The following is a 26,544-nucleotide window of genomic DNA, read 5'->3' as shown; positions in this document are numbered from 1 at the left end:
GATCGCGAATGCAATCGATCGCGTTTTACACGAATCGCTATAATGAAATCAATGCGCGTACGTACGCGCATGCAAAAGTGCGTGGCGGGTATAAAATTTTGCAATCTTACGAACGAAGCGGTTAAAATAACACGACGTAACATAACATGTAACGCATAAAAGTACAAACTTATGCGTACACAATCCATCACGTGTGAAGCGTGTTGCATGTAACGCAAACTGTACACCGTATAATCCATAAACCGTCCGCATAAGGATCCAATAAAAGTTAAGAAACTTTGATACGACGTAATCATGAGCGTGATATGTAACGCGCAACGGAATAACGAGAGTTAGTCGCATACCGTACGCGGTGGGCATAACTCTTTCGAAGCACAAAAGTTCGATCCCACCGCGGTTCTCCTTACGTACGTTGAACGCCTGCATTACGACTCCCGGAATAATGCGCGCTTGACAAACATTCGCCGCTAATTGTAAGTTGTTGATAACGAGGTGCACCGCGGACGCGGTACACGTATAGGGGGAACGGAGTCGTACCGCACCGAGTCTTATCGATCACGCGCTGCTTCGAATCGTTCGAGGTACTTCTGCACTCGTCTCTGCAATACCTACCCGCATGTACGTACGATCCGCGATTACACCGCAGCTTCTTGACGGAGGAGCGGTGTACGTGTTACGTCCAACCGTACACAACGTACGTGAGCATAGGCATGTAATACATACGACATGCATATATGCATGACCTACGTCGATGATAGATACAGCGAATGCCTGTCGGGGGGTGTACTATACACCCGTGTATTCGTACGGAGGAGTAGTAGGTACGTGTACGAGGTGTACGTTGAACACACACAGCCGGACGTACGCTCGCTGAGTGAAATAAATAAATTACTTCAGTCCTGCAGAGTGGATCGCGTGACGTGTATTTCGTTACCTCGTTAAAAGTTACTCCCCCCCCCCCCCCCCCGGTAGTGGGTATATAGGATAACGCATGTGCGAGCAATAATTAGCCGCGCAAAACGGGATGATGTACGCACACACACACATGTGTAAACGAAAAATTTCAAACCCCGATGAATAAATACGAACGAACGAAAGGAGACCGACGAATCGCCCGAGAAAGGGGTAACAAAAGAAAAATGATCCGGACCTACGGGATACGGGGGGCGGTTGATCGGAGAATCAAGAGGGCGGAGGTGGGTACGCGGGTCTGCAGAGACACGGGTGTGTACATTTTAGGCGGTGGACAGAAGTCGGCGGACGATTAAGTTTGAAACGAACGGAGGCCAGTTCGGTTCTAACGAGCCTATAATAATCGCGGCCCTCCGGTTTTCTCCCTTCTCGCGGGCAATCATCTTCCCGGAGGACTGGCGACCGGTGCGGCGCGTCGGGCGGCGCGAACGGGCCTCGGGATCTCCTCGGTGAAAACCGACGTCGGACGAGAGGGTCGAACAAATGGATTACGGAAGCGCTGGATATTATAGCGATCTAAGTTACTCGACTGTTTGCCGAGTTAACGACTTCACCGTGCCCGCTGCCAGGTGGTGTCACTATTATAATTATGACGCCCGACGGTGTGCGTGACCCACACAAAGTCGACCCGCGTGTTCGTACAGCCAGCGGATAGCGGCAGCAGCTTTGTGCTTTTTTTTTTTTTTTTTACGGCGTACCAGCGGTCACGTACATTATCGTCGATATCCTAATATCCTCCGCGCTTACACGTGTACGTTATGCGGTAAACCTCGCGCGGAGCATCCGCGTGTTTCATACGATGTTCGAACGGGACCCGAATATACCAACACTTTTCCGCCAAGTTCTCTATACTATAGGTACGCACGATCCGAGGTGCGCAACAGAAGCGCATTAACGCGCCGTAGTAGCGATGCGACGACGAGGAACGCGACGAGAAATCCACACTCCAGGATTTCAGACGAACCGTGTTCCGCGCGGCTTGTGTATATAGGTAGTACCAACACCCTCGAACGGCCGGTACACCTTGTTCCTCATGAGAAACGCTTAGTGTGCGTGCGGAGTAGGTAACGTCCCTGATGAACGGTTCGCGTGACAAGCCATAGACATATCCTGCCTCCATATACGACCCCGACGCGGTATACGCGTTATAGGAATACTCCACGTATATAGCCGGCCGAACTCTCCTCCGCTTTTCAGCTTTTACTCATTCCCATTGTTGTAGACTTTTGTACATATTTGTTTTTGCTTTCGTTTTCGTTTTCGTTTTTTTTTCTTCTTGTTCTTTTTCGTTGCTGCGCTTCTGCATTTTCTTCGCATTTTTTACCCTTTGTACTTTCTTACGATTCTTACGTGCGTGCACCTCTTCGAACCGTTGTGTGCAGTGCTTTTCTGGTACGTATTTCCTTTATTTTTCGATGTCCTCTTCTTTGTTTTTTTTTTTTTTTTCTAGTACATCCAATCGCGCTTCGACCCGCGGATTGTCATGTGTACGTCACGTAGGATCGATCGCGCTACTGGAGAAAAAAAGCTCGCCAACAGCCTTTGTGCGCTCTGCACAACCGTAATATACCGGATGTTTCAAGTCATGCCAATGTATAAATGACAAATCAAATGGCGTTAACGTTCCAGCGTGCCGTATATGCGGTTCTGGGTTGTTTTAGGAAATTCATTTGATTGGAAAACGGAGTTACGATCGATGATTGATCAGATTTGTTCAACAGTCGTTATCGACGCGTATCGCTATACCAATGTGCACAAGTGCGAAATTTGCGTATATATATACGTATTCGTTGGAGAAAAGCTGGCGATCGCTCGGTATTGTTGCAGCTATAGAGTAAAACCTAATCGAACGAGATTAGGAGTTATACGTCAACAGTACGAAGTAAGTGTGGTAGCGAGTTTTTAGTACACATATAGGATAATATTTTTTAGACGTTTCGGTCGGGCGGGTGGTGCGCGATTCCAGAAGTCGGTAGCGCGGGACGAGGACGTGGCTCGGCGAGTCCTCGCGTGATCTTATACGTATACGGTAGGAGGAACGCATGAGCGTTGGGCGGTGTTGAGCTCGCTTATCGTACCGAAACTATAATCTATGTAGACATTTAGAGCCACTTTCCTCGGAGTTAGTTGAGGTTGGATTGCGTCGGGTTAGGTTGCGGCCTGTGTAGAGTCAGGTTGGATGTTGTAAAAACACAAGCCGCCATAGCAGCTGGTGCGACGCTGTGCTACTGTTACACTATATACGATATTATTAAAGGACGACATGATTCGATGCACTTAAGGCGCATTGGATTATGATAATTATGCGAAAATTGCATCGGTGGGTTTTGGACGCACTTGCGATCGAGGAGAATATAGAAATGATCGTTAATCTCCGATTCGCATACGCCGCTATTCGTACTTTTGTACAACCCTTTCGCTACGAACACGGAATTCGTGTCGTACCATGTACTACGCAAGGTGCTAATTTCAGGGCTACTACTCCATTAGGGTATCTCAAAGTCATTTATAGTCATCGATAAAATCAGGGTGGCACAACAAGATGGCTTCCTATAGCGGCAAACAGCTGATCGGTTGGACGATTAGTGAAACTGATGGCTATACGAGGGAATTGGATTTACTATACACGTCTATATACCTATACATATCCCTTTTTTACCCTTCCTATTGACACCTCAAAATAACCGAACAAAGGCCATTCCGCAATTGTGGAAAGTATATTTCGATAACCTCAACGCTCTTCGATGACATTTCAAAAAACATATATCAGAGTAGACGTATATTTTACGAAGAGATTGTCGAAATTTTTTTTTTTTTCCGTTATTTTGTTTTCTAGAAATTCTAGACCAGCTATAGGTTTTTTTCGAGTCTGACGCGGAATGATATTTAATACACCCGGATCGACTTACCGGATAAAAATTATACAGGGGGCGGGGGGGAGGGGGAGAAATTCGAGTAGCTACATTATTATAATATGGTTAGTTTCAGTTCGTATAATGCGATAATTTATTCCCACCTGAGTTTTAATTGGTCTCGTTTGTTCTACAAGAGTAAAGAATTCCGTTAAATATCCATTCTGTGCACGCGGCTGTACCGGCAGCTTGCCCGTATACCATATTCGCGGTGCTTCATAATTTCTACCGCATCATCGCGAGCCGCATGTTGTAAGATTCAACAATCGTTGAACTGTATAGTCCGACGACTCGCAACGCGTTTCTTTCCGACTCGCCGATTCGTACATAGGAAATAAGGGTGTAACTTTATACAACCACCTATACGGTTATTCACGAAAGTCGATGAAAATGTATAAATATAAACCGCCGGTGAATCGAAAATCGCGCGAGCCTTTTTCTCTCTTTTCACCTTCAGATATATGTATACGTACAGTCTCTGAATTAGCGCGGTGTTACATTAAACGAAGCGTGGGAAAGAATCGACGAAGAGCCGCGACCGAAGCGAAGAGGAGCGATGGTGAACAGGAACGACCTGAAGGGACCGCCTGCCGTCACGTACAATTCCACCTGATTGGTCTGAATTTTATACCGTCGCCTGAGACTGACACTTTGTTAAACGGGTATCCCGCCACGAGAACTAGCTCCAACTATATAGCTGCTCCTGCGGGATTGTTGGTTTGAGTTAGGTAGCTCGCTGGTAGCGTTATTCATTTAACGGATTTCAGAGTTAACCCCACGCTGACAAACACCCTTATTTATTTTTTATTTTCATATGTTTTATACCTCTTTCCTTCGCTTCTTTTCTTCACTTTCATTTCTTTCCTTTTTTTTTTTCTTTTTTTTCTCCATCTGTTGCACGCGCGCTGCCGCCAGTCCGTAAGACAATTTCGACTCGTCGTGAAAAAATTATTCGCCAAAAATGAAGGCGATCCCAAAAAAACATACCCACTTTTCTGAACATTGGAAATTAAAGATTGCGTAAAAGACAAATTACGTTCTTCTTATAGCGCAGCTGCTCGATGCCGTTTATTCTACATCTTACTCGCATGTCGTGGTGGTAAAAGGCTATTAGAAATGTATCAGAGAGATGTACGAGTGGACGAATAAGATGCGGTATACCTACATCCTGATAAGCCTCACATGCAGCTACCTCAACTAAACATACATAGAGGTGTATCTGGTGTTACCTTGCTTGCATGCGTTACGTAGGTAAGTCACGAATATTCTAATCACCTGAAACATGTGTTCGCGGTGCAGTGAACAATGCAACGAACGATACGGGCGTCCGTACCGGAAATGCCCCAAGAGTACAGACGCAACACATGTAGGTGTACAACACATATGTAAGAGTAGGAAGCAGATAGAATTGATCGAGCATCCAAAATTTGGACCCTTGGCGAGAAAAGTGTTTCATTTTTTGGATTAAACGTACAGCGTTTTTCGTAGGGATTAAAAATTACACGTGTAAAGTGGCAGGTTTTATGTAAAAGTCCACGACCCGAATAAATTATTTATTTTATTGTTTTTTTTTTATCGCTGTAATAGGATTTTTATCCTTTTAGCTCGATTCCTGTGATTTTTTATGTACTTTTGGAACAGAATTAAAGGCGATCGCGGCATGTGAGATTTGAGCTTTTGTGAATTTTCCGAAAAAATGAGGCGTATATTACACCGAAGTGTGGGATCATAAAAACTCGATTTTTAACCCTCACGTCATTACATCCGTCATTATAATACCTTTATGCATGCCATATGGTGAACTCGTTTTACCTGCAACACGCGGGATATCGCGCGATGAATATACGTATAATAAGAGCACGATCGCGTTATTGCCAGAATTACGAAGTGTGAAATTTACAATGTAGCCTGAAATCGATATCGGATGTACTTCTTACATCGTATACAATACCCGCAGTACGTTGTACTTACGTACGTAGGAATATAAGGGGGGGGGCACCAACCTACCTACCCTATACGTACGTAATCCGGAAAAATATACATACATTTATATATACGTACCTATAACACACAATACCGACGTACCTTTTGCTCTGATTCGACACAAGTCAGTCAGTCGAAGATAAAGAAATCGAAGAAGCCACAGATTTAAAAAAAATGTCTCTCGATAAAATCCCTGCAGTCATCATACAACCCGAAATGGTTCGAACCCTATATCATTTTTGCTATTGTTCAAAAATACAAAGTGGAACAACTCACCGTCCAGTTTTGGTGATGATCATCTCCGTTCCGAGGTCATTGAACTTGTCCCAAAGCTCTTTGGTTTCTAGGTGGCACTCGACGTCCCTGAGTTCGTCAGAGTTGCAGCTAGTCCGTCGTCGATGCCTGCGATCGACGTCGCCATCTTGAAACTTATGCGATACGTGGTCGTCGACGACACTCGGTGACGTTTCCTCCACGCTGCTGCACTCTTCGACGTCGACGTCCACCTCTTGTTCTTCGTCGTTTACGGACCTCTCCGCGTCCTCGCTCTCCGCCTCGCCCGCACCGTCGTCACCCTCGTCGTCCTCTTCCAAAACTTCCGCGGCTACGGCCGTAGCCGCGGCAACCAGATCCGCTGGCGTGGTCCTCACTCCTGCGGATCAAACGAAAAAATTAGAGAAAAACCGCCGTCGAGGTCGACGCGCGCGACGCTAGCTCGAAATTTGAATCTTTCACGCCAACCGCTGCGGCATATGCCCCCCCATACTTTTGGAAATCCAAAAAATCTGAACTGAGATTTTCATCGGACTTCGTTAGGTTTGGTAAGAACGATTTTTGCAGTTAGCTGGGGAGGCGCGTTCGAGCCGATCGATCCAGGATGAAACGTCTTCGCCGTTTTCCCTATGTCCGGTTGTGGCGCAAATATTAATAAATATGGCGCCAGGTTGAATTATATCGTCGACCACGGGTGAATGACGGCCGGTACCGCATCGGTGCCACATCGGGAGTAATTATCCACTTATCCGGTAATTGTGACGTAACTTTGTTCGCAAATACAGAATGATGATCGTCCAACATACCATTAAAAACGACTCAATCATTGCGGTGTAAAATTACCGATACGTGTTGCGACTGTATTCATAACCATATCTCGTATACCCTTATATATACTTTTCTTATTTATAATGTACGCTATCCGCTCCGGCGAGCGGTTGCAGTTTTCCTGCATTTTATAAACGTTCATTACTTTAAAAGGCTTTCTCGTCGCGGCGAACGAACGTTATTTGAACGCCGGCAGTTCGTCGACGTTTCCACTTGGCGTTTATCAGTTGCCATTTTACACATATATGTCGCTATACCTATATGTGATTCTATAAGAATTGATCTGCAGATTCGCTTCGTTTTTCATTTTAACGAACTACGAAGTCTGGTTTTCCACCAGTATAATCAACACGTCTTTACACCCTTAAACGACCGTGAAAAATTTGAATCCTGTGACGGCCGTAGAAGAGAAGAAAAAAATAAAAAGAAAAAGAAGGGGATTCTAAAACCGAAACCCTGCAGTTTTCCTCGAGGGAAAATAAGGAGAAGAATTCCAGCACCCACGTCTCGACCTGCCCGATGAGCGGAATCATTCGACCTCTCTCGTCCAGCGATGACCGAGCTACAGTACAAATTGCGGCGTCTGCGCGTTGTCTGCAGGATCATCGCTGAAAAATACTGTACATATATACGTACGTAGGTATACATATGTACACGAATGGACACACACAGCTCTGCGCGTTGTATAAGGTATAACTTTCTAACAGGCACCCTACCGAGAGGTGGCAACCTGCTTAGAATCTGCGTTTCTTTTACAATTTTTCGTCAGCTTCATACTTGTACACCACACCTACATAGTACATACTCAACAGCTTTTTGAGTTCTCTCCTGAATTTCGACGACCACCCACCGACTTTTTTACACAGCGTGATCGTCCCCGCCAAAATGGTACCACTGTACGGCGAAGACGTGTTAGCGCGGCGCCATTCACTCTTGGTATCGCAATAAATATGAAATGATTTCAACTCTGATTTCAGTAATGCGATTATCCTGATTTCACTGAATTCGCTTCGAGGTGGTCAAATGATTTCCCAATTAGTGAATAGCCCCTCGTACATCGGAGTATAAGAGTAACAATACTAACTAATGAACTTATACGCAACCGCGACTAATATTTATACACGTATGTATACGGAGAGGAGTCAGCGTATGAAGTTTATACAGGGTCTAGTTGATTCTCGTTATATAATTACACGCTATTTTTCAGTTTTTTTAAATTCTGAAATTTCATCAGTTGTCGCAAGTCGCTTTATACATCATAATTACATTACGATTGTGATCCACGTGTGTTACGCGTGAAGAAAAAGAGAAAAAAAAACAAAAAATCTCGCTAGTATACCCTTCTGTAAGTCAACGTATCATAATACCGTCGAGAGAAAACCGAAGATTTATCAACATCTCACTGTATAAACGTTTCTAACGAGTGATCTAAATTTCCCTAGCGTACAACTGCACATCGCTGCATGGCGAGCTAATAAATAACTTAAATAGTACGGCCTGTCTTCCATCTGCAATACCGCCAGTACGGCTGCGATGATAATTTTGGTTTCAAGTGTTGCCATCTGTGGCTACGTGTGTCAATATATATATATATATATATATATACACAGTACACTCATCTACGTACATCAGGGATCATTTATAAAGCACAACGATTAACTTCTTACGTAATAAAATATAATTCTGTCACGATATTACGTACATTATACGCTTCGCGGTTCACGTGTATCAGAGACCTCGTTGTGTGTAGGGTTTCCCCATTAACTGGGTTAATTCAAGATGGCTGACTGCGAAATTACGCGACCCCCAGCGAGACAGTCGAAGGAACTAATTAGTCGTGGAGACATTTTGCACTGATTTACGTACTGCGTAATTGCTTTATCTCTTTAGCCTCCGACGTCGCGATCCCAGCGCTCGCTTACACACCGCGCGACTCTCGCCATCGGTATATACGCGGGTGCGATACAATTATATGCCTCGCGTCACACCCCAGATGCCGATTTACGTTATTATTATTATTATTATTATTATTATACAAATCCGTTGTACATGTTCAGAATCGTTGCATGCCAGAACTTGAAACGCTGCACCGTGGATATCGAGGAATACGTCGATCTATGAAATATTCATTTAGATTTGAAGCAGATGTGAAATACCGTTGCGATAAACTCGCACAGGTAACTGCATCGTTGATTTTCACGGTTTCGTTAAATTGCAGTTATAATAGATTTATACAAATTACGTGTAGAATAAAATACGATTTATGACAAACACACGATAATATCGTGTAAACGGTACTCCGTATGTAAGTGGCACGACGAATTTCTCATGCGACTATCGTGATACAGGTAAACGACGATCGTGCGGATCATCCGCCCGGACCAATTTCGAACGATGACTGCACATCGCGATCAAGCGGTTCGAGTTTAAACGTCGCGTAGCACCTGCACAGCTCGTCTGATACGTACATGTGTTTATATATATATGTGCCAAAAATAATTAATATCTTTATTATACGCGAGGATGGCAGCGTGTTCGGAGCGAGAATTATGTACATATATGCGAGAAGTTTTGCGGAACGATATCGCGTTATATTATATACCTACCTACACCCGGCGCATATATTCTACGTAGTTATATACCGCGGTTATACCTAAACGTTGCAGGAGCCGCGGTGGGTTTTACTCGCTGTACGCCACGCGAAGATGAAGATTAAAGCGACGCGCGCGCCTCGCGGAAATAGCCAGCTAATGGACCTGCACCTAGTCACCTTCGCCGAGATAATTTTTTACGGAAACCCGTAGATCGGCTGTCCACGCTGCGAAATGGAACGTAATTATATAAATTGTATTTCTAATTGGTCTACGCCCACTAATATACCCATCTTATTGATGCAGATATTTGTCGTTACCAGATGCGATACAGTTGTAGGAATTTCATGTCATCCGCAGGTATACACTTTTCTTTTCATATACCTGTATTCGTATATAGATGTATTTATTGATTGACGCGCGTTGCTGCAACGTTGCATATTAACTAACGCTAATATTTGACGACGAAATGAAAAGACAAACGATACGAAATAATAACGTCGTACCGCCTTGGCCTAAAATTCGCAGGTACATAAAACGATAATTATTCGCAAATTCGTGGCCGACTTTTTCGATGCATATACATATATGATGCAGCTGCTATGATGTACGGTCGATAATTACACGACGAACAAATATTAAATTTTCGAGTTCTCGACGTATAGCTGCGGTATACCTGTATCGACCTGGCGAATATAATATTAACGTGTCATGTTCTTGCAGCTATCGTAATTGAAAAAACGATCCCATAATTGCACACTTGCAATTACGTTGGACAAAGACGATATTTCAATGGTGGACGTTTCGAGTAATCTCTCATGTTTCAAACGTTCGCTGGTTATTTGCCCCGCGATTATATTTTATCTACGAAAAACCGGAATCGAGATAGGTTTGAGAATGAAAGTTGAAATTGAAATTCGCAACAGAACCTGATGCACGCAGTATTGTTAAGTTGCCAATCAATTATGAATATTGGATTTCGTATTCATAGCCGTGTATAAGATCGTGTATATTCGGTCCGCCAATTATAACGGAAAATTGATTGACTCAATTAATTTTGTACATCCGCGCTACAGCTTCGGATAGAAAAAATTGATGAGAAAAAGAATCAGCGATGATCTTGCTCGCATTTTTCTTGTCGGTGCCAAAGTATCACGATTATTTACGAATCAATATCATCCGCTTTCGATCGATGCGATCCCACTTTACAATGTCCCGGGTGATCAGGGTACGCGACGTATTGAAAAATTGGCGATAACATCGTTACGGGCTGATTTTGAAACAGAGCGCGCATTATATATTATAAGGTGTGTCGCTGAACCACGCCTGCTTAATTTGCACCGAAGTTTTACGATAAACACCGTCCAGAAGCAGGTATACTCATTACATATATATATATAATATAAATATATATATATATTTAGCACCAATTGCAGCGCATAACGTATGAAATTAATGATCGCAAAACTGAAACGCTCGTATAGGTATATACACATACGGTATAATAAAATTATTATAAACGTTGTAAGTATCATACAAGATAAACATACTCGCATCGCGATCGCCTGTACCGTATACACAAGCTCCTCGTATTAATTCTGTATAAAATCTATACGTTCATTTATTACGTATACACCGTGTAACCGAACTATCAACGTTATAACTTTGCGCAATGAAGACCACCGTCAAACCCCGTTAGTTTATTAATACCTACATTTACGCCAAGGTGATCTCAACTCATGCAATATGGCGCTGCACGGTTAACGCAGCTGCAATTATATACAATATCAGTGGTGTAATTTATAATGCACGTGTTGCGCGCACGATGCGGATTAATACATGCGTAACATACGAATGTATCAATATTTTTTGTGCTTCGTTCATTGACCATTATATCACATAAAAATTGCACATAGGTACCCGTACGACTGATCATTGTGGGGGTAAGGAAAAACGTTTTACATAAAATACGTGTATACAATATCTATGTATAGAGAGAGAAAGGAATGTAATACGTTTTGAATATTAGGTAATCTATGGATACGGAATAATTAATTATTGCAGTAAAACGCGTCGAGCAGATCGCTTCAGAAATGATACCGGTTATACCACGGTGTCCAGTAGCAGCTGAAGAGCGATAAACGTGCATAGGTAATATAACCCAAGCGATCGAACGCGATAATCGGTGATGACTATGTTAGACAATATCGGAAGCGATAAATCAACGAGGTCGACGGCTATGGGGTTGAGTGTGTAAACAAGCTTTTGAAAAAAGACTCTATTAATTACCCCAGAGCCCGATCACGATCAAGAAAGAACAATCTATGCGCGTTGACGTTACGCTGCACCGCCGCATACGTTACGTACTGCAATTTTGAGCATGCACGCGAGCCGATCCGTTGCGAGTGAAAGTCGTGCACCCGGTCCGCGGCGTTGGTCCCGCTAAGATTTCCACCCGTACCCGTAATATTTGCGTCAGCTTGTTTTGACACAGTCGTCGCCGATTGCGAAATCGTTGACGTTGGGAAATCGCGGTGATAATTATTGGAACGATTGTACCGATCGGTTGATCGCGCGCGTTCCGAGTAAAGCTTATATAGATCATGTACGACCCGGAAGCCGACGGCGTAAAATTTGTACACAAATTCTTTAGGACCACCCATGCAGTGACGCAGGAAGTAGGAACAGGGGTGAAATTTTGTCGGCTGTGCAGCCGCCGCCCTCCACCCCTCGGGGGAATTTTTTGCAGAGGCTTAGGGTCGCGCGGGTGGTCTAAAGAGTGACGCAGGTTGTCCGAAGACCTTGTCGCGACGATGTTTTCACATGGTGCAGCGCATGAAGAAGATTCATATACCATTGCCGGCGGCGTTGGCTAGTCCCTGCAGGTGGTAATGTCCGAACGTGGGACCCCTGGGCGCCATGATGGCCGCTATGCTGAAGTCCGTCGCCTTGCCCCTCTCCCCCTTCGCAGGCATCTTTCCGAAGACACTGCACTATACTACGTTGTTCCACGCACTACCTCACACTTTGATTTTTGCTCTCCGAATACCTGCGGCTTCGTTCCTCGGATTCGGATCGTATGTATTCTTTTCGAAGATTTTCTTTATCTGGATTTTTGTCCGTTTTTTTTTTTCTGTAATCGGTAAATTTGTACGATTATATATCACACCTCGGGCAACCCACGCATCGGTGGTTTCCCCGTTTTTTCTATTTTTGGCAAATTTATTTGTTTTGTTGATTTTTTTTTTCTTCTCGTTTCGAAATTAACGTACCACCCACCGAGTCAATGAAATTCAGCCACTCGTGCGTACGGTACACGTCCGTACAGTAACGCGAGTACCTGCTAGTTTTACACGGCACACAACGCGTCTGCGCTAGCCGACTTCCCGAACCTCACTGACCTCCTGCTCCTCCACCCCCGGGCTTCCTCCCACCAAAACTACACGCTTCCGGCGATAAGAAATTGCGCGCGCATCCCGACGTAAGTCACGTTCAACGCAAGCTCAGCCAATCGGAAGCGTAGGAAAGACGAGCGGGCGGGGCATACGCCTCGACGCTCCGCCCCAAAAAGGCGTGGCCTCGGAATGTCCGGCCCCTTTTCTGTCCACCGCAAAGGGAGAATACGATCGCCACCTTCCACCCCGGAACACACGGTGCTGAAACAAATCGATTGGACTGGTAACATGTTTGTTCTCCGGGCATCGCGCTCCGCACGTTCTTCGTTGAAGCTACGGGATCGGTCCCGGGGAAAAAAAGAATACGAAAAACTGCAAACGCGTCGCACTCCCTCGCTCACGACAGAGCGACGGTGCAATCTTACAGAGAGTAGAAAAGGTCAGTAGTGCCACTTGTGCGGTAGGTTAGCTGGGAGAAAAATTCTCGTCGTCGCAGCTCGTATTGTTGCTGTTTGCAATGTGTTTTATCTCGAGATCATGAACGGACTGCTGTTGCGATTGGAATATATACAGGGTGAGTCATTACAAACTCCGAGAACGAGAGGAGCCTCGTTCGGTTTTCTTGCCCAGTCAACGTGCCGCACACGAGAAAAATGGGAAGAATGAGAAAGGTCGACTGAAAAATATGCCTAGCATGCTAAACGAATGTCGAAATAGAGTCTAATGGGCACATCGGCCGAATCAAGCTTCTCCCAATCGGGGCGTTTGGAAAATCTCACCCTGTATGTACGCGCGAGTAAATATAAATTGGCGATGTTGCGGGCCGAAGGAGCGGACGGATTGATTGAGCATACGAAATATGTTACTATTTCGATCGATAAATTCGCTTTTCGTTTTTCGTTCATTCGAATGGAGTTCATATATTACACGCGTGGGATACACTCGTGTTTCACATGGGGAAATGTATGTGCTGTAGACAAGATGTATACAACGGAGTCCACGCGATCCAACGCGGGGGCCGTGGCCGCGCAGATCATCATAGGGATGTTATAGATGAAAAACAGCTTCCTTCCATCCGCGTCATCATAGCCATGTAAACAGGGCAACATAATCGAAGTTCAACACGAATTCCGAGCAGCCAAATTTCCAGACTTACGAGCATTCGACAAATTGATCGCAGGTTCCGATTTTTTTTCTCGTTCGTATGCAGTATTCGATACACCGTTATCAGACCTGGTAGTCATTCGTCTGAACAATGTTCGTACAGCTGCGTTTTTTGTCCGCTCGATATTTCAGCCACTCTGGTCTGATTAATAACCGCGACAAAATTGAGCAACTTAATATAATTCTAACAAACGTGAAAATTCACCCGAACATTTCGTAATTGACGTTTTCAATTCCGTTTCTAAAATCGCACCAGGACCTTCACTTCTCTAGCCCGCTGTAGGGAGGCACGTAATTCGGGCATGTAGCGGAATTTCACGTTGTCTGGCGGATACGAGGTTTGGTTTACCATAGAAAATCAGAGCACAACGAACACACCTAATTCCGATCCTCAAATCGTATCAGAATTATGCGAGTCAAGTGGCGGATTTGGAGCAATATATACGTACGTATATCCCGAGCAGATTGGGATCTGAGGGGTTGGACGATACGTTATATATATCGTACAGAAAGTCGGTATACCCAATGCCCTAATAATGTTGGTATATTATCCGCAGCTCGTGTGCATTTCTATATTATAAAGTTATGTGGGGTGATTTTGAAGTCAGGCGAGATACCCATCTGCTGGCAAAGCGTTACGAGCAGGGAGACGCACCGATGGTTGTGTGTGCACAGGCTCGCCGCGGGCAAACATCACGTCCGGATACATGTATATATCCATATACACATGTATTTACTTATATAAATAGTTATATACACGTGAACAACGTGCATTTATATGTTACGTCCACACGTTCACGCTGCCGCAGCAGCGAGGAGGATCGGCTATTGTCATTGTAATTTTTCGGGGCACGTCAAAATATCGCATTTGCCATCTGAATTGCATTTGGAACGCTAGGTGCCCCGACACGAGGTAAACCACAAAGGATTTCCCGTTTAATACCGAAGAGCCGAAAACCAACCTCCTTCAGGTAGCTACCGCTCTCGCTCCTAAGCGGCTTGTAAAATCAGCCACAAAATAGATCCTCGCTTTCGTTTGACGGAGCTCAAGCCAGCTTCCCTGTATCTCGTTCTCGCTTCAAGTTCACACGCATACACGTTACACATACAAATATATCTTCGTATACGCTCATCTCCCAGCTCTTGTATGTATGTAACGTGTTTTCCAAATTCGTCGTTTCGTGGACAAAAAGAATTGCGTGTTTCCTTCTGGTAGTTGGTGAGCGTAATTAATGTAAAATTTTCACGAAGTCGCTGCGACCTCGTTACGGTAGGTCCAACAAATTTCTTACAAGAAGCTGGGATTATGCGAAGTAGGTATAGAGAACCAGCCGATGAACCACATCGTGAAAACAAAACGCTCTCGACGCCAATGTTGAGCGACCTGTGAGGTTGCGGACGGATTAAGTTGGGCTCGATCTCGTGCTGGTAGCGCCCGGATGCAAATCGCGACGAGGTCCAGACCCTCAAAACTCGACTCCAAGGAGGAAAAGGAAAAGTAAAAGAAAGACGAAAAGGACGAGGAAGGGGGAGGGGTGTAGTCATTCATCATCCCAAGGGACGAAAGGCCTTTGAGTGGGAGTACCAGCGATTCTGGGCCACCCACGCGGAACGCGGCCCCCGTTTTGCTCTATATATAGTTATACACTTCAATACGTTACACTACCGTATACGCATACCTATGCTCGACTCGGACGTGCCCCCGGAACCCCCGGCTGCCTCTACTGCTACAGATCGTTTCACCCAGCGTTTTCTTCCTTCCTACTTATGTTGTTACCGGTGCTCACCCACCTAACAAGATTTCTATACAATAAATCTGCCCACGTTTCTCATCGCCCGTGCGGTCAGGAACCGGAGCGTGCGCGCCGCGCTGCTCAAAAATCATCTGCTGTATACCAACGCGACCGATGAGTTTTCTTCATTATTTTTTCATTCGTTTCGCAATTTTTCATAAAATTCTCCGATCTCGAAAAGGCATTCGTGAATTCTTTCGGATGTTCTTTCTTCAACCGTTAACCCATTTCAAAATTGGATTTTTTTAATAACGCCAAAAAATTCTCAAAGATTTTACCTTTCATTCCGATTATTTTGACACCAGACCCACGGTAGGCTGTTTTTTTTTTTTCAAACCCTTTAAACATTTCGAACGAACAAAATGCGCTGTGTAAACATTTATCCTCAGGCTTATATCTATAATATCAGATATATTAAGATCGGGTAGGGTGCCGACTCTGGGATGAAAATGAGTGACTTCCGCTCGATCTCATTTCTGCAAAGTAGATGGTTACATGGGTAATAAGTACATGAGGTGTAAATCAACAAAGGTTGAATAACGCAGGTTTCGAGGTGACAACGGTGATAACGGAATCCGTCTTAATCCGGTCTTGGATATTTATGTACAGGGCATGATGAGATGTGAGTGTCATTTTAATTTCCAGCGATATAATGTGGTTATACGCTTGTATACATTCGCGAGATTCTTTATCCTGTGTATACATATTATATAATACGAGGTGAATAAACACATTAGTTCGTGGAGATAGAACGTACACGACATACAAAACCGACTTTCAGTAATTCGTTCTGAAAGGTTCAGACGAACTTGACTGACGAGAACTGGGATTTGGGGGTGTGACAAGTGGGGCGGTGTAATTCCTTCACCGTACCTGACACTTTGTGATATACACGAGAAAAGCGTGTTTAATTATTCAACGTAAGGTGGCGAGCTCCGCTATATACAGGGACAAATTTCGCCCTCCATGACAGACAAGTTACATACATGCATAAAATACATACAAGGTACATAATACATATCGAAACACGTAATAACTTCTTTCCACTGGTTAACAGATATCACCTGTTTCAGGGAAAGATAAGTATTCATGTAACCGGTACTAATTTGTCACGCAAACTCAACAAACTTATAAGCATACAGTATAGGTGCCTATGGCTGCTGGAGAAGATCTCGATGCTTGTTTCGCTCACCTATATACACGAGCATCTCGATGTAGATAAAATTAGTCCAAGATTTTTCATATAAAACACGAATCGAATTCGACCCGTCAGAGAGAGATTGCGAAACCCTCGAGCCGCGTACACACTTGAGCATATTTGCGCGCACGAACGGTTCGCGCGCACGAATGCTCGTATGTGGGCGTGGTTTCAGTTCACGTTTTAGCATGCACGAACACGATCCGTCGCTGTTCGGTCAATCGAAAGGTTTACGCGCGAAACGATGCACGGTCTGGACGACACGTCGCGACTCACATGTGGCGCGTGAGGGACACCGCGAAGAATTCGAACGCGATTCGATCGGCGCTGAAAAACGCGAACGATCGTTGAGCAAAGGTGTTCGGCGCGCAAACCGTTTTCTCCGCGCAAATACGCTCAAGTGTGTACGCGGCTTTACGGTTTCCAAACTGTGTGTGCAAAGGTGGGTTACGGTATACATGTACCTGGCTAACGACGAAATTGAATAACCTGCACAATCCTGTTTCTGAAACAGGAGAACTGCATCGCGACATGTACGGTAAACGTATGTGTATACCTGGGCGATCGAGGAGCGAGATTTCGATTAGCGGGTAACTCGAGCCTGTAATTAAGTAGCCGGTCGTCAACCGGTAATTGAGATGTAGCCGGGCACCGCTGATAATATGAATACCAACAATGATGACAGTAAAATTACGTCACCCTCGAGACGAGTCTGAAAAGTTTTCACCGTGGGAGGTCGAGATTTCTACTATTCACGTTTCGACGTGATTCGCTCGCCGATAACCATCGGCGCGTCTTCGTTAATATTTTCAGCTATCGCATATTGAAGTCTGTACACGTGTTTTCCCAAAATTCTACCCATTCCAACGTTCCTAATGAACAGCTCGCAAAATTTGACTACGCTCTACGTTATTTTTGGATCAAATTCACGACCTGATGACAACGTTCTACACATATACGTATCTATCATATCAATAAACATTTCTATATCCGGTGATATGTCCAGGTATTTTTCTTACCATGAACATCAGGAGCGTTGGTTGTTATAATGTCCAAGGCCAGAACACGGCGTCTCCAACGGAACAGGTAGATTTGCCAGGGTGTTCCTAACCCGCAAGTTACGAATACTAAAAGTATATGGAAGTTGCGTGCACAGAACGTATAGGTCAACGAATTCAGGGTATAGGTTGGATATAACACGGCATTCAATTCATGGGTGGTCAGGTGTGGTCCAGAGAACCGGGAGTCCGGTGACACCGTGCGGAGTCCTCGTTCCCTCCTCCTTCTTTCTCACTTCCATTTTTTTTTCCTCGCCAACCGTCGAATGTACGCGTACCGATGGCGCTTTGTTTCTCTTTTTTTGTTTTTTGTTTTTTGTTCTTTGTAAAACCGGTAAGACCTCGTATGTGCCGTGTAGTTTTTTTGACCAAGGCAACCAACGTGATTCAACTTCACTGCTTTATCCTAAGAATCTGCAAATTCCAGGAAAAGAGGAGATAAAACTGTTAATGTGTATCATATTCTTATACGGCTCGGGGTCAGAACTGATATCGTCATCGTTGCGGCTGTGTCTTTGGGAGAAGAAATAATGCTCGATCCGACATACCTTCGCTATAATATCATGTGTCTGGTGGGAATTCCGCCACGATCTGAAATTTTTTTATTACAGGTGGGACAACAACTTATCCACGTTGTAGGTAGTAACGAAAATGACCTTTCCGTTTTTACTTATCGTTGATTTTCAAGTGCACCGTAGACTGATCTAAATTCGATAGTTGAAATATATGAGTGTCCTATCAAGATGATCGGTACATACGTAATTTTACGTATAGTATTGATCTGTGAATAGTAAATGCCTGTTCACAAATCGGTAAGCCTTGTTCACCGAAGGAATACATGTATATATACACTATATATATAGTCCATGTGGTATACCTCGGAAGGAATACCAAATATCATTGTTACAATGTAGAGTATATGGAAATACCGATCCGTGCACCGACTGACGGACGACGTGTGCACCCATAAATATTAAAACGATGGTTCAGCACTTTCGTTCTCTGGTGACTTTCTACCTGCCGTTAATCCCCCACCGCTGACACCCCAGCTCATCTCCTTCCACTTTTCCGCCCTTCCATGCGATCGTCAAGCAGCTACGTCCATTCCCTCGGTTTATGTGCGTTCCACCGATTCCTCTCCTCGCAGTCGTAAGTGGATGCGCGGCTCTCGCTCGCTAGCTTGCCATGCCTTATTCATGGAGTAGGTTTTCTTCTGCCCTTTCTCTTTACACTCCTCGTCGTCCGCGTCCACTTCCTCCAATTCCTCCTCCTCCTCCTCCTCCTCCTCCTCCCCCTCCTTCACCTCCTCCTCCTCCCACTATTATTCCCACCCCACACGCCCCTACACATGTTCTAACACCAAGCGTAACACACCTTCCTACCTACGTAACCACCTATATGTCTATCTCCTTCAATTCCCAGCCTACGCACCACGTTACCGAACAACCACGGACCCAAAGTACACGTGTCACATGCCTCCCGTTTTCAAGGGTGTGGCGCCGCGACGCCCTAGACGCCCTCAAGATCTTGGCTCCGACGCGGTTTTAACGCCGCGGTGAACCACTTGAAACCCGACTGTGTCTAGCGCAGCGACCATTATCTCTAAATAGCGCGTTGTTCCTTTTCTTGTTATATTTTCATTATGTACCACGTGACGTATCCATCGTAGGATACATTATTGTCACATTATACGTATAAGCGATGTACGAGAAGATACTCAACGGCGGATGCATATATATACGTTATACCGCGTTGCATGTACGTATGTACATCTCGGTACAAGTAGCGTATATTATTCGTTGAAAACTAAAGGAAGATTCGGAGAAAAAATTAAACGTCGAACGTCGAGAGTTCAACAGTTCTCGAATGCATCCGGCTGGTGAATCGTCGTCCAGTCACGATTTCAGCGTGTGTTTACCGACAGGTACGACGAAAATCGGTAGCTGTTATGGCCACCGCAGCCGATCGTTTAATTCGCAGTTGATCTTTGGCCGTGCAGAGAATCCAGCCAGGCGGACCGAGCGTAGAAACTCGACTCTCGAGATACACCCCGTATAACTAATTTTTATTCAAATATATGTACATACGTGTACGTACGCACCTAGATGTGATCCTTGAAGTGGAGCCACTCCGGCGGGCAGTTTGTCGTCGTTTGCACTCGGCCCACTCGACCCTCTCGAGTAGCTCGTGCCCTCCACCTACTGCCTCTACTACCGAACAACGTCTTCCAGATTTTCGTGACGATGGGCGCCTCCGCAGTGGACGGTAACTCTGAGAGATTTCTTATTGCTGCGATCGAGTTCCGAAATTTGTTCAAAAATATCGCGCGGATGTATTTGGAAAGCGTATTGTATATCAGCTCTAAAAATTTGCTAGAAAATAAAGAATTCATCTTTGAACTTTTTTATATTTTTTATCGTCAATTTTTTCAATCAGTTTTTCATCCGAGCCAAATTGAATCTGTCTTCGGGGTAGATTTTTGAATATTCAAAATTTCGAACCGGTCGTTTTGTTCGTTTGCAGCCGTGAAGTGTATCGTCATCCTTCCATTTCGGCATTCCAGTATCGTTGAGTGCGCTCAGGATTATCGAAAGCGTTTGAATGTTTGGCAAACAAAATTTCCATGAGTGGATGCACATGTCGTTTTGTGTCACGTGTTTGTGATACAATTTTCAGATAGGCGTTTCTTCCGTACGATATGCGGCTGCACCCGTGACGCCATAATAGGTATACGGAGTTTCTTCGGCGTTCCCATTTGTTATTTCAACGTCTTGGTTGTATATTTTGAAAAACTCTACGGTCGAGCGAGTCGACGCGGAGGTGTCGGTAGACCGAGTTTCTTTTTTCAGTTTTTTCTTCTCCTCTCGTCGTCGGGAATCGGCGCAGATTTTCACGTCGAGCCATCGCCGGTCCGAACAGCTGCTCGAGTTTGTTGGTTCGGTCGTTCGCAAATTTTCAACTATAACAACGACTCGCCAACAAATCACTGCACATCGTTACCACACGAGATCCGTAATGGCGACATTTTTCAGATGCTGGTAAATTCGATATCTCACGAGCTCCCATAACTGGAGGTGGTTTAATTATTACACGTATCTGCCCGCATCGACGGTCTATAGCGCGAAAGTCGTTAGCGATAATTTAGCTCGTTACCAATGGACCCTTGTCGCCGGTATTGGACAGTAGCTTTGTCCTCTCCACTGTTTACAATTATCATTTCGCGAGTGGTTGAAAAATAGAGGGGGGAGGGAGGGTGGGGAGGGGGAAAGGGGAAGGATCAAGGGTGATCTCGGCGTTCCCGTATAGTTGACGAGCAGGGCGGGGTAGAAGCGAAGGCGCCCGTAGAAACCTAAAAGAGCGACCCTCAGGAGGTACGGAATATACGCAGTAGAGAGCCTGCAGCGACCCTACTTCACTTCGGTACTTATTTTAACCTTCGTATTGTAGAACGCTGAACGGCCGCACTGGGACTCTAATCGAAATTAGTTTTTTAATTGAACGACTTATTTAGTCATTAAGGGTAGCTACTACGAGACCATGAGCGAGTGGGGGTGAGTAAAAGGCCATGGAAAAGAATGATGGATGCCTTACTCTTCTTTAAAACTGCGTCATCCGCCCTATTTCAGTGTTTTACTCGTTTTACTTGTACACGTACTTGTACACATGCGCAGACTTTGTGTCAGGGGTATAAACTATAGGAAGCATGCCGTTGTTCAGCATGCTGAGAGCCGTTACTATTTTAAACTTGGAGGAAAATTATCGGAAAAGTTATCGGCGGTTCTGTACTCCAGGCTGAAATTCTCCTGCCGCTGATCCATCTCTTTGATTTCGGCGTCGCCGACGCGCGACTTCGTTTGAAGTTGATTCTTGGATGCTGAACAAAATGAAGATACGTAGCGTTCTAAAGGAGGAAGGGTGAAGGGTCGGGACTGGGGCGCGTGCCTGCAATGTATATATCACGATAAAATCATCGTCGTATCACCTCGCCTGTTCGCTGATACAGAAAATGGACCAAATGACCGCGTCTATGTAACAAATTCCGCCGGTTCGTTGCCGCCATGCAATCTTCATTTTGTATCGAGTAACGAATGAACGTTGGGCGATTCGTCCGGAGCCTGAAAACGAGAGAACTAAAATTTTCGCACTCCCCTCTTATACCTATAGCTGTTTTGTATAAGCTCGGTCGAAGTGCGCAGCGTTGCAACGGATGCTCGAAGTTATGAAAGTTTATTGTTTTTTTTTTTTTTTTGGCGAGGTAAATTTTCCTCAAAGTTGAATCAAGGTCCGACTATTAATTCTGGTTAATTTCCGTCATGAAATTACCTCCTGTATATGTATACCTATATAGGAACAAGTGCGCGCGCGGTTTACCGGGTGGTACTACGACTATAGGTATATTCGCTCTCAACGGGGAATCCCTGGCGTCCTTAAAGAAAGCTCAGCTTCCACTTTTTTGCGCCCTAAGCCATCTCTCTCATTAGACAGCCGTCTTTCTCTACTCACCGTTGCCTCTTTCGTTCGGCGGCGGGGAGCTGTATACCTAACATATATATACCCATTCTCCGTAATGTCCTGCCAGGGATGGGGAAGTGTAGCGGGCAGAGAAAGAGCTTCTCCCGCACCCCAGTCACCCCCTCGAGCAACGCGCTCGGTCGATAAAACAATTGCCGGGGGGATAATCGGCATTATTTACGCCGGATCCACTCGGAGATACTGCAGGCGGGTCCGCGGTAGGGATGGGCACGGGTATACAGAGGGCCCGATTCGGATTAGGTTATACGTTAGGTAAGGTTATGCTCCCTCCCAGGTCGGGATAGGTAAAAGTAAGGTTGGGCTGGTTGGTACGGGAGATTCCCCGGCAGTTATAAGCCCCTGGGCCGGGGTGATCTCCTGTAGCGGGTTCGGATGGCTTACAGCTTATCCAATCCACCCGCCCCGCCGCTAAAGTGGCTCCAATTAGATACGTCACGGGATTTCGATGTCAAGCGGGAACCGAATCTCTCCCTCGGGACTTTCTAAACCTTATTTCTAAACAAGTTATACACAGACGATTATATACTTACCTAACAGCGATGCACCACTTTTTCGGTAACTTTGTACTATTCCTTGCGTTGCATCTCTCACGTTTTCTCATTACTTTTGTTTTTACATAACAATTTCCGGACGGGATGTCAATCGTAAAAAATTGTCCATACGTACAGCGATTGCCGAAAAGGAACGCTCAAACTTACATCGATGAAATTTGTAGGGAAAATAATATACCTATGTTGGCCGTCTACAATTTTATCTTGGAATGTTCGAGACCCCCATTACTTCCGGTTTATGAATAGCTCTCGAAATATCCACCGTCTAGTTTATTGTCGCATATTCATGCATACAAATTCACCCGGAATATTATGAATCTCCTAGAAAAATTATGAATTTATTTCCTATATATTTTCAAAAGCATCGACGCCCGTTAATTTCTGCACGTTGTTTCAGATTTTCCTCGCATATATCGCCATCGCCCTCTCGACAGAATATCCGTACCGAAAATATTGTAAATAATCGCCAATGTCACAGAAATAAGTACACTACTAATATGCAGCGTACATATATCTATATGCATATCTTCGCGATATGTATGTACCTATGCTTGTAAATGTAGAGGTTTGCGGAGGATGGGGGATTCGAAGGGAAGGCCGGATTGTGGTACATACTAATATAGCTGGGGGATGTTCGCCCGGGAGGAGCTTCACTCACTCACTCAGTCAGTCACCGCGTTGCCCGGCACTCGGGGTGCATGCGTAATTAGTTCGAGCGTCGTCTACGCGGGCTTATATCTACGCGATGTATACCTATACAGGCGCATGGGTATAAACGAGGATCTACCCCTAAACGCCCTAACGCCGCGCTGCCGCCCCCAGGAAAAGTAAGGCGGGTATGTAATACGTACTTACACGTATGTATATATATATATATACGTATCACATGTACAAGATGTGTACATGCGGCATATATTGATATACCTATATGTATGAAATGGTATATATGCATCTTGTTTGTTTGCGTATATAGCGCGATCTCGTACAGTGTTTGCTTGCACGAACTGTTGGCAGGCGGCTACATCAGCGGAGAGAGAGCAAATACGAGCAATCACCCTTTCTGTACATACAAAATGCATGGATGCCATGTATATGTTTACACAAGGCACGTACGGGGTGGCTGGTGTCGAAATTTTCAGTCGAATATATCGTGGTCAAAATACACGTAGATATGCGGAATAAAGTTTCGCTCAAATATGGTACGAAACGGGAGTCGAATTTTGGAAAATTTATCCTTGAGATTCGTAAGATTTTCCGATTGAAAACCTCTTCCTTTGGAAACTTCGGTTCTGCAGGATCGTGAAATTGGTTCATGTTTAGTTCAATAAATTACCGGCGGTTCAGTTTTTAAAAAAGAAAAACAAATTCTATCCCCGTTCGTCTTACTGCACGCTTATAGCTTGCGTGTAGAATCTTTCACACGAGTTCTATACCTTGTGGTGTAGTTGAATGTAACGTTCAATTTCGAATAGGCCACCCTTCATAGCTCGCCTTATAAGTAAAATACGATACCTCGACCTTTTTCCTTCTTCATTGTTTTCGTGCGCATAAACTGCAAATTCCAAACGCAAACTGTTGTGATATAAGTCCGCCACAACTGCAACTTCGCGCAAACTATATAGGTGCATTGAAATCGTTGAATTTTGACGTCCGATGAACTTCAGGTCTTCCACCAATAATAGAGTCCCTAAAGCAGGGCACACATTCGATAAATAACAGATAAGAAATCGGTCGAGATCTTCCGAAGCCTGAGGCAATTAGTCACGCCTGAAACCACGACTACAAAACAGATCGAAATTATAATACCAACTTTAAATATAGGTTTCAGGGATCAACGATAACATCGATTATCAAACTGACATGACGGTTCAATTCATGAGCTTTTTAGAGCTTCATTTCTGAATACGTTATCTGTAGAATAATTTAGATCCGTATAGTTTCGTCATATTTATAACTCCCGATACCATTAGTCCAGAGCGAGAAAAGATTCGATTCTTCCTTCTCGAAAAACTCTTTCATTCCTGTGTATATATTTACTCCGGGTTGGTTTTTTTTTTTTTTTTTAGTTCAAGGTATTCGAAATGGCGCATTTCGCACCTGGCGCGGTGAAAGACTCCGTGCGATGTGGAGATTTCGATCGAAGTAAAACAATGAAACTCACAAACTGTGAAGTCAACTTGGTCTCTGGTTCATGTTTGACCGCTCAGAAATATCAGCAGATTTTCAACTACATATATATATATAGAAAGCTTGGCGTTCGATGATATCTCGCTTGCATTTTCGTTTATTTGATGAACTACGATAATCCGATTAGCGTTGACGGAGGGGGAGCCACGTTGCATAAAGAGACATTCGGGATCAGGGGGCGATAATTTATTTGACATTGACAACCGCGTGCGTCTAGTCATCGTTCCTTAAATTTTGATTCTACCACGGTGCCGCAGAACTTTTCAACTATAACTCAGAACACAAACGCAGGTGTTTCGAGAAAAGCATATACTTATATATATTATCCTATCACATGTCTATGATCGCGGGCGAAGGAGGCTGAAATATCCACCGCGTCGTATCGGAGTTATATACACATAAATATATACCTATATACGTATCTGCATTGTGTAGATGTAGATACGTATATAGGTATACATATCCTCATTCTACTCCTTCGCCGCGCATCCCATCAGCTAGACGGAGTTCGGGGACGACGACGAATCCTCGAAAAAGAATCATGCATTCCGAACAAGGGTAGACAACTGACCGCCCCCCTCCCCCCCCCCCCCCCCCCGACGCTTGCCTCATCCCTCGCTCGGCCTTAGGTGTCCTATCCACGGAGGGATTAGCTTAGCCCGTGCGGGTTGTTTTTTTTTTTCTTTCCATCTTTCCATCTTCCTTTCTTATTTTTCTATATCATATAATACATTTTATCAGGTAATGGAACGATGAAATCGAAATGTATATATTCCTGTGTGATGATTCGTCGCACGTAAAATGAGTCAAATCGCGAATTCAACAGACGAATTAATCAGTCTGAAGTGCAGGAAGGCGATAAGCAGAAACGCTTTGATCAACGAACAAAAATGTTTTTTTTCAAACTATTGGACAAATTCATGGCTTCACCGGTACAGCAAGTTTTCAAAATCGTTGGTTACGACACTGCTGCTTATTGCCCACCAATATCGAGGTTGCTGTACAGCGATATTTGTTAGATGAAAATTAAGTAGTACGTTTACAGACGTGAGTATGTACATGCATTTATAATCGGTATCCGCGCCAACTGTGTGTATACGAATTGA

At 44.5% G+C, this 26,544-nt stretch overlaps 1 protein-coding gene across 1 annotated transcript in view; it reads right to left on the bottom strand.

The window, feature by feature from the left end:
• LOC105692783 (T-box transcription factor TBX20-like) overlaps positions 1-12,969 on the bottom strand; it is a 39,305-nt gene extending 26,336 nt beyond the window's left edge. The window contains exons 1-2 of the mRNA XM_020856263.3: positions 12,414-12,969; positions 6,144-6,519 (exon numbers count right to left, since the gene is read on the bottom strand). Of these exons, the coding sequence (XP_020711922.2) occupies positions 6,144-6,519; positions 12,414-12,534 (497 nt within the window). The 5' untranslated portion in view covers positions 12,535-12,969. The remainder of the gene's footprint in view (positions 1-6,143; positions 6,520-12,413) is intronic.
• Between the last annotated feature and the right edge of the window lie 13,575 nt (positions 12,970-26,544).

Source organism: Athalia rosae, chromosome 1 (genome assembly GCF_917208135.1).
Source record: "Athalia rosae chromosome 1, iyAthRosa1.1, whole genome shotgun sequence".
Taxonomy (NCBI): domain Eukaryota; kingdom Metazoa; phylum Arthropoda; class Insecta; order Hymenoptera; family Athaliidae; genus Athalia; species Athalia rosae.
This window is presented reverse-complemented; position numbering and strand designations above follow the sequence as displayed.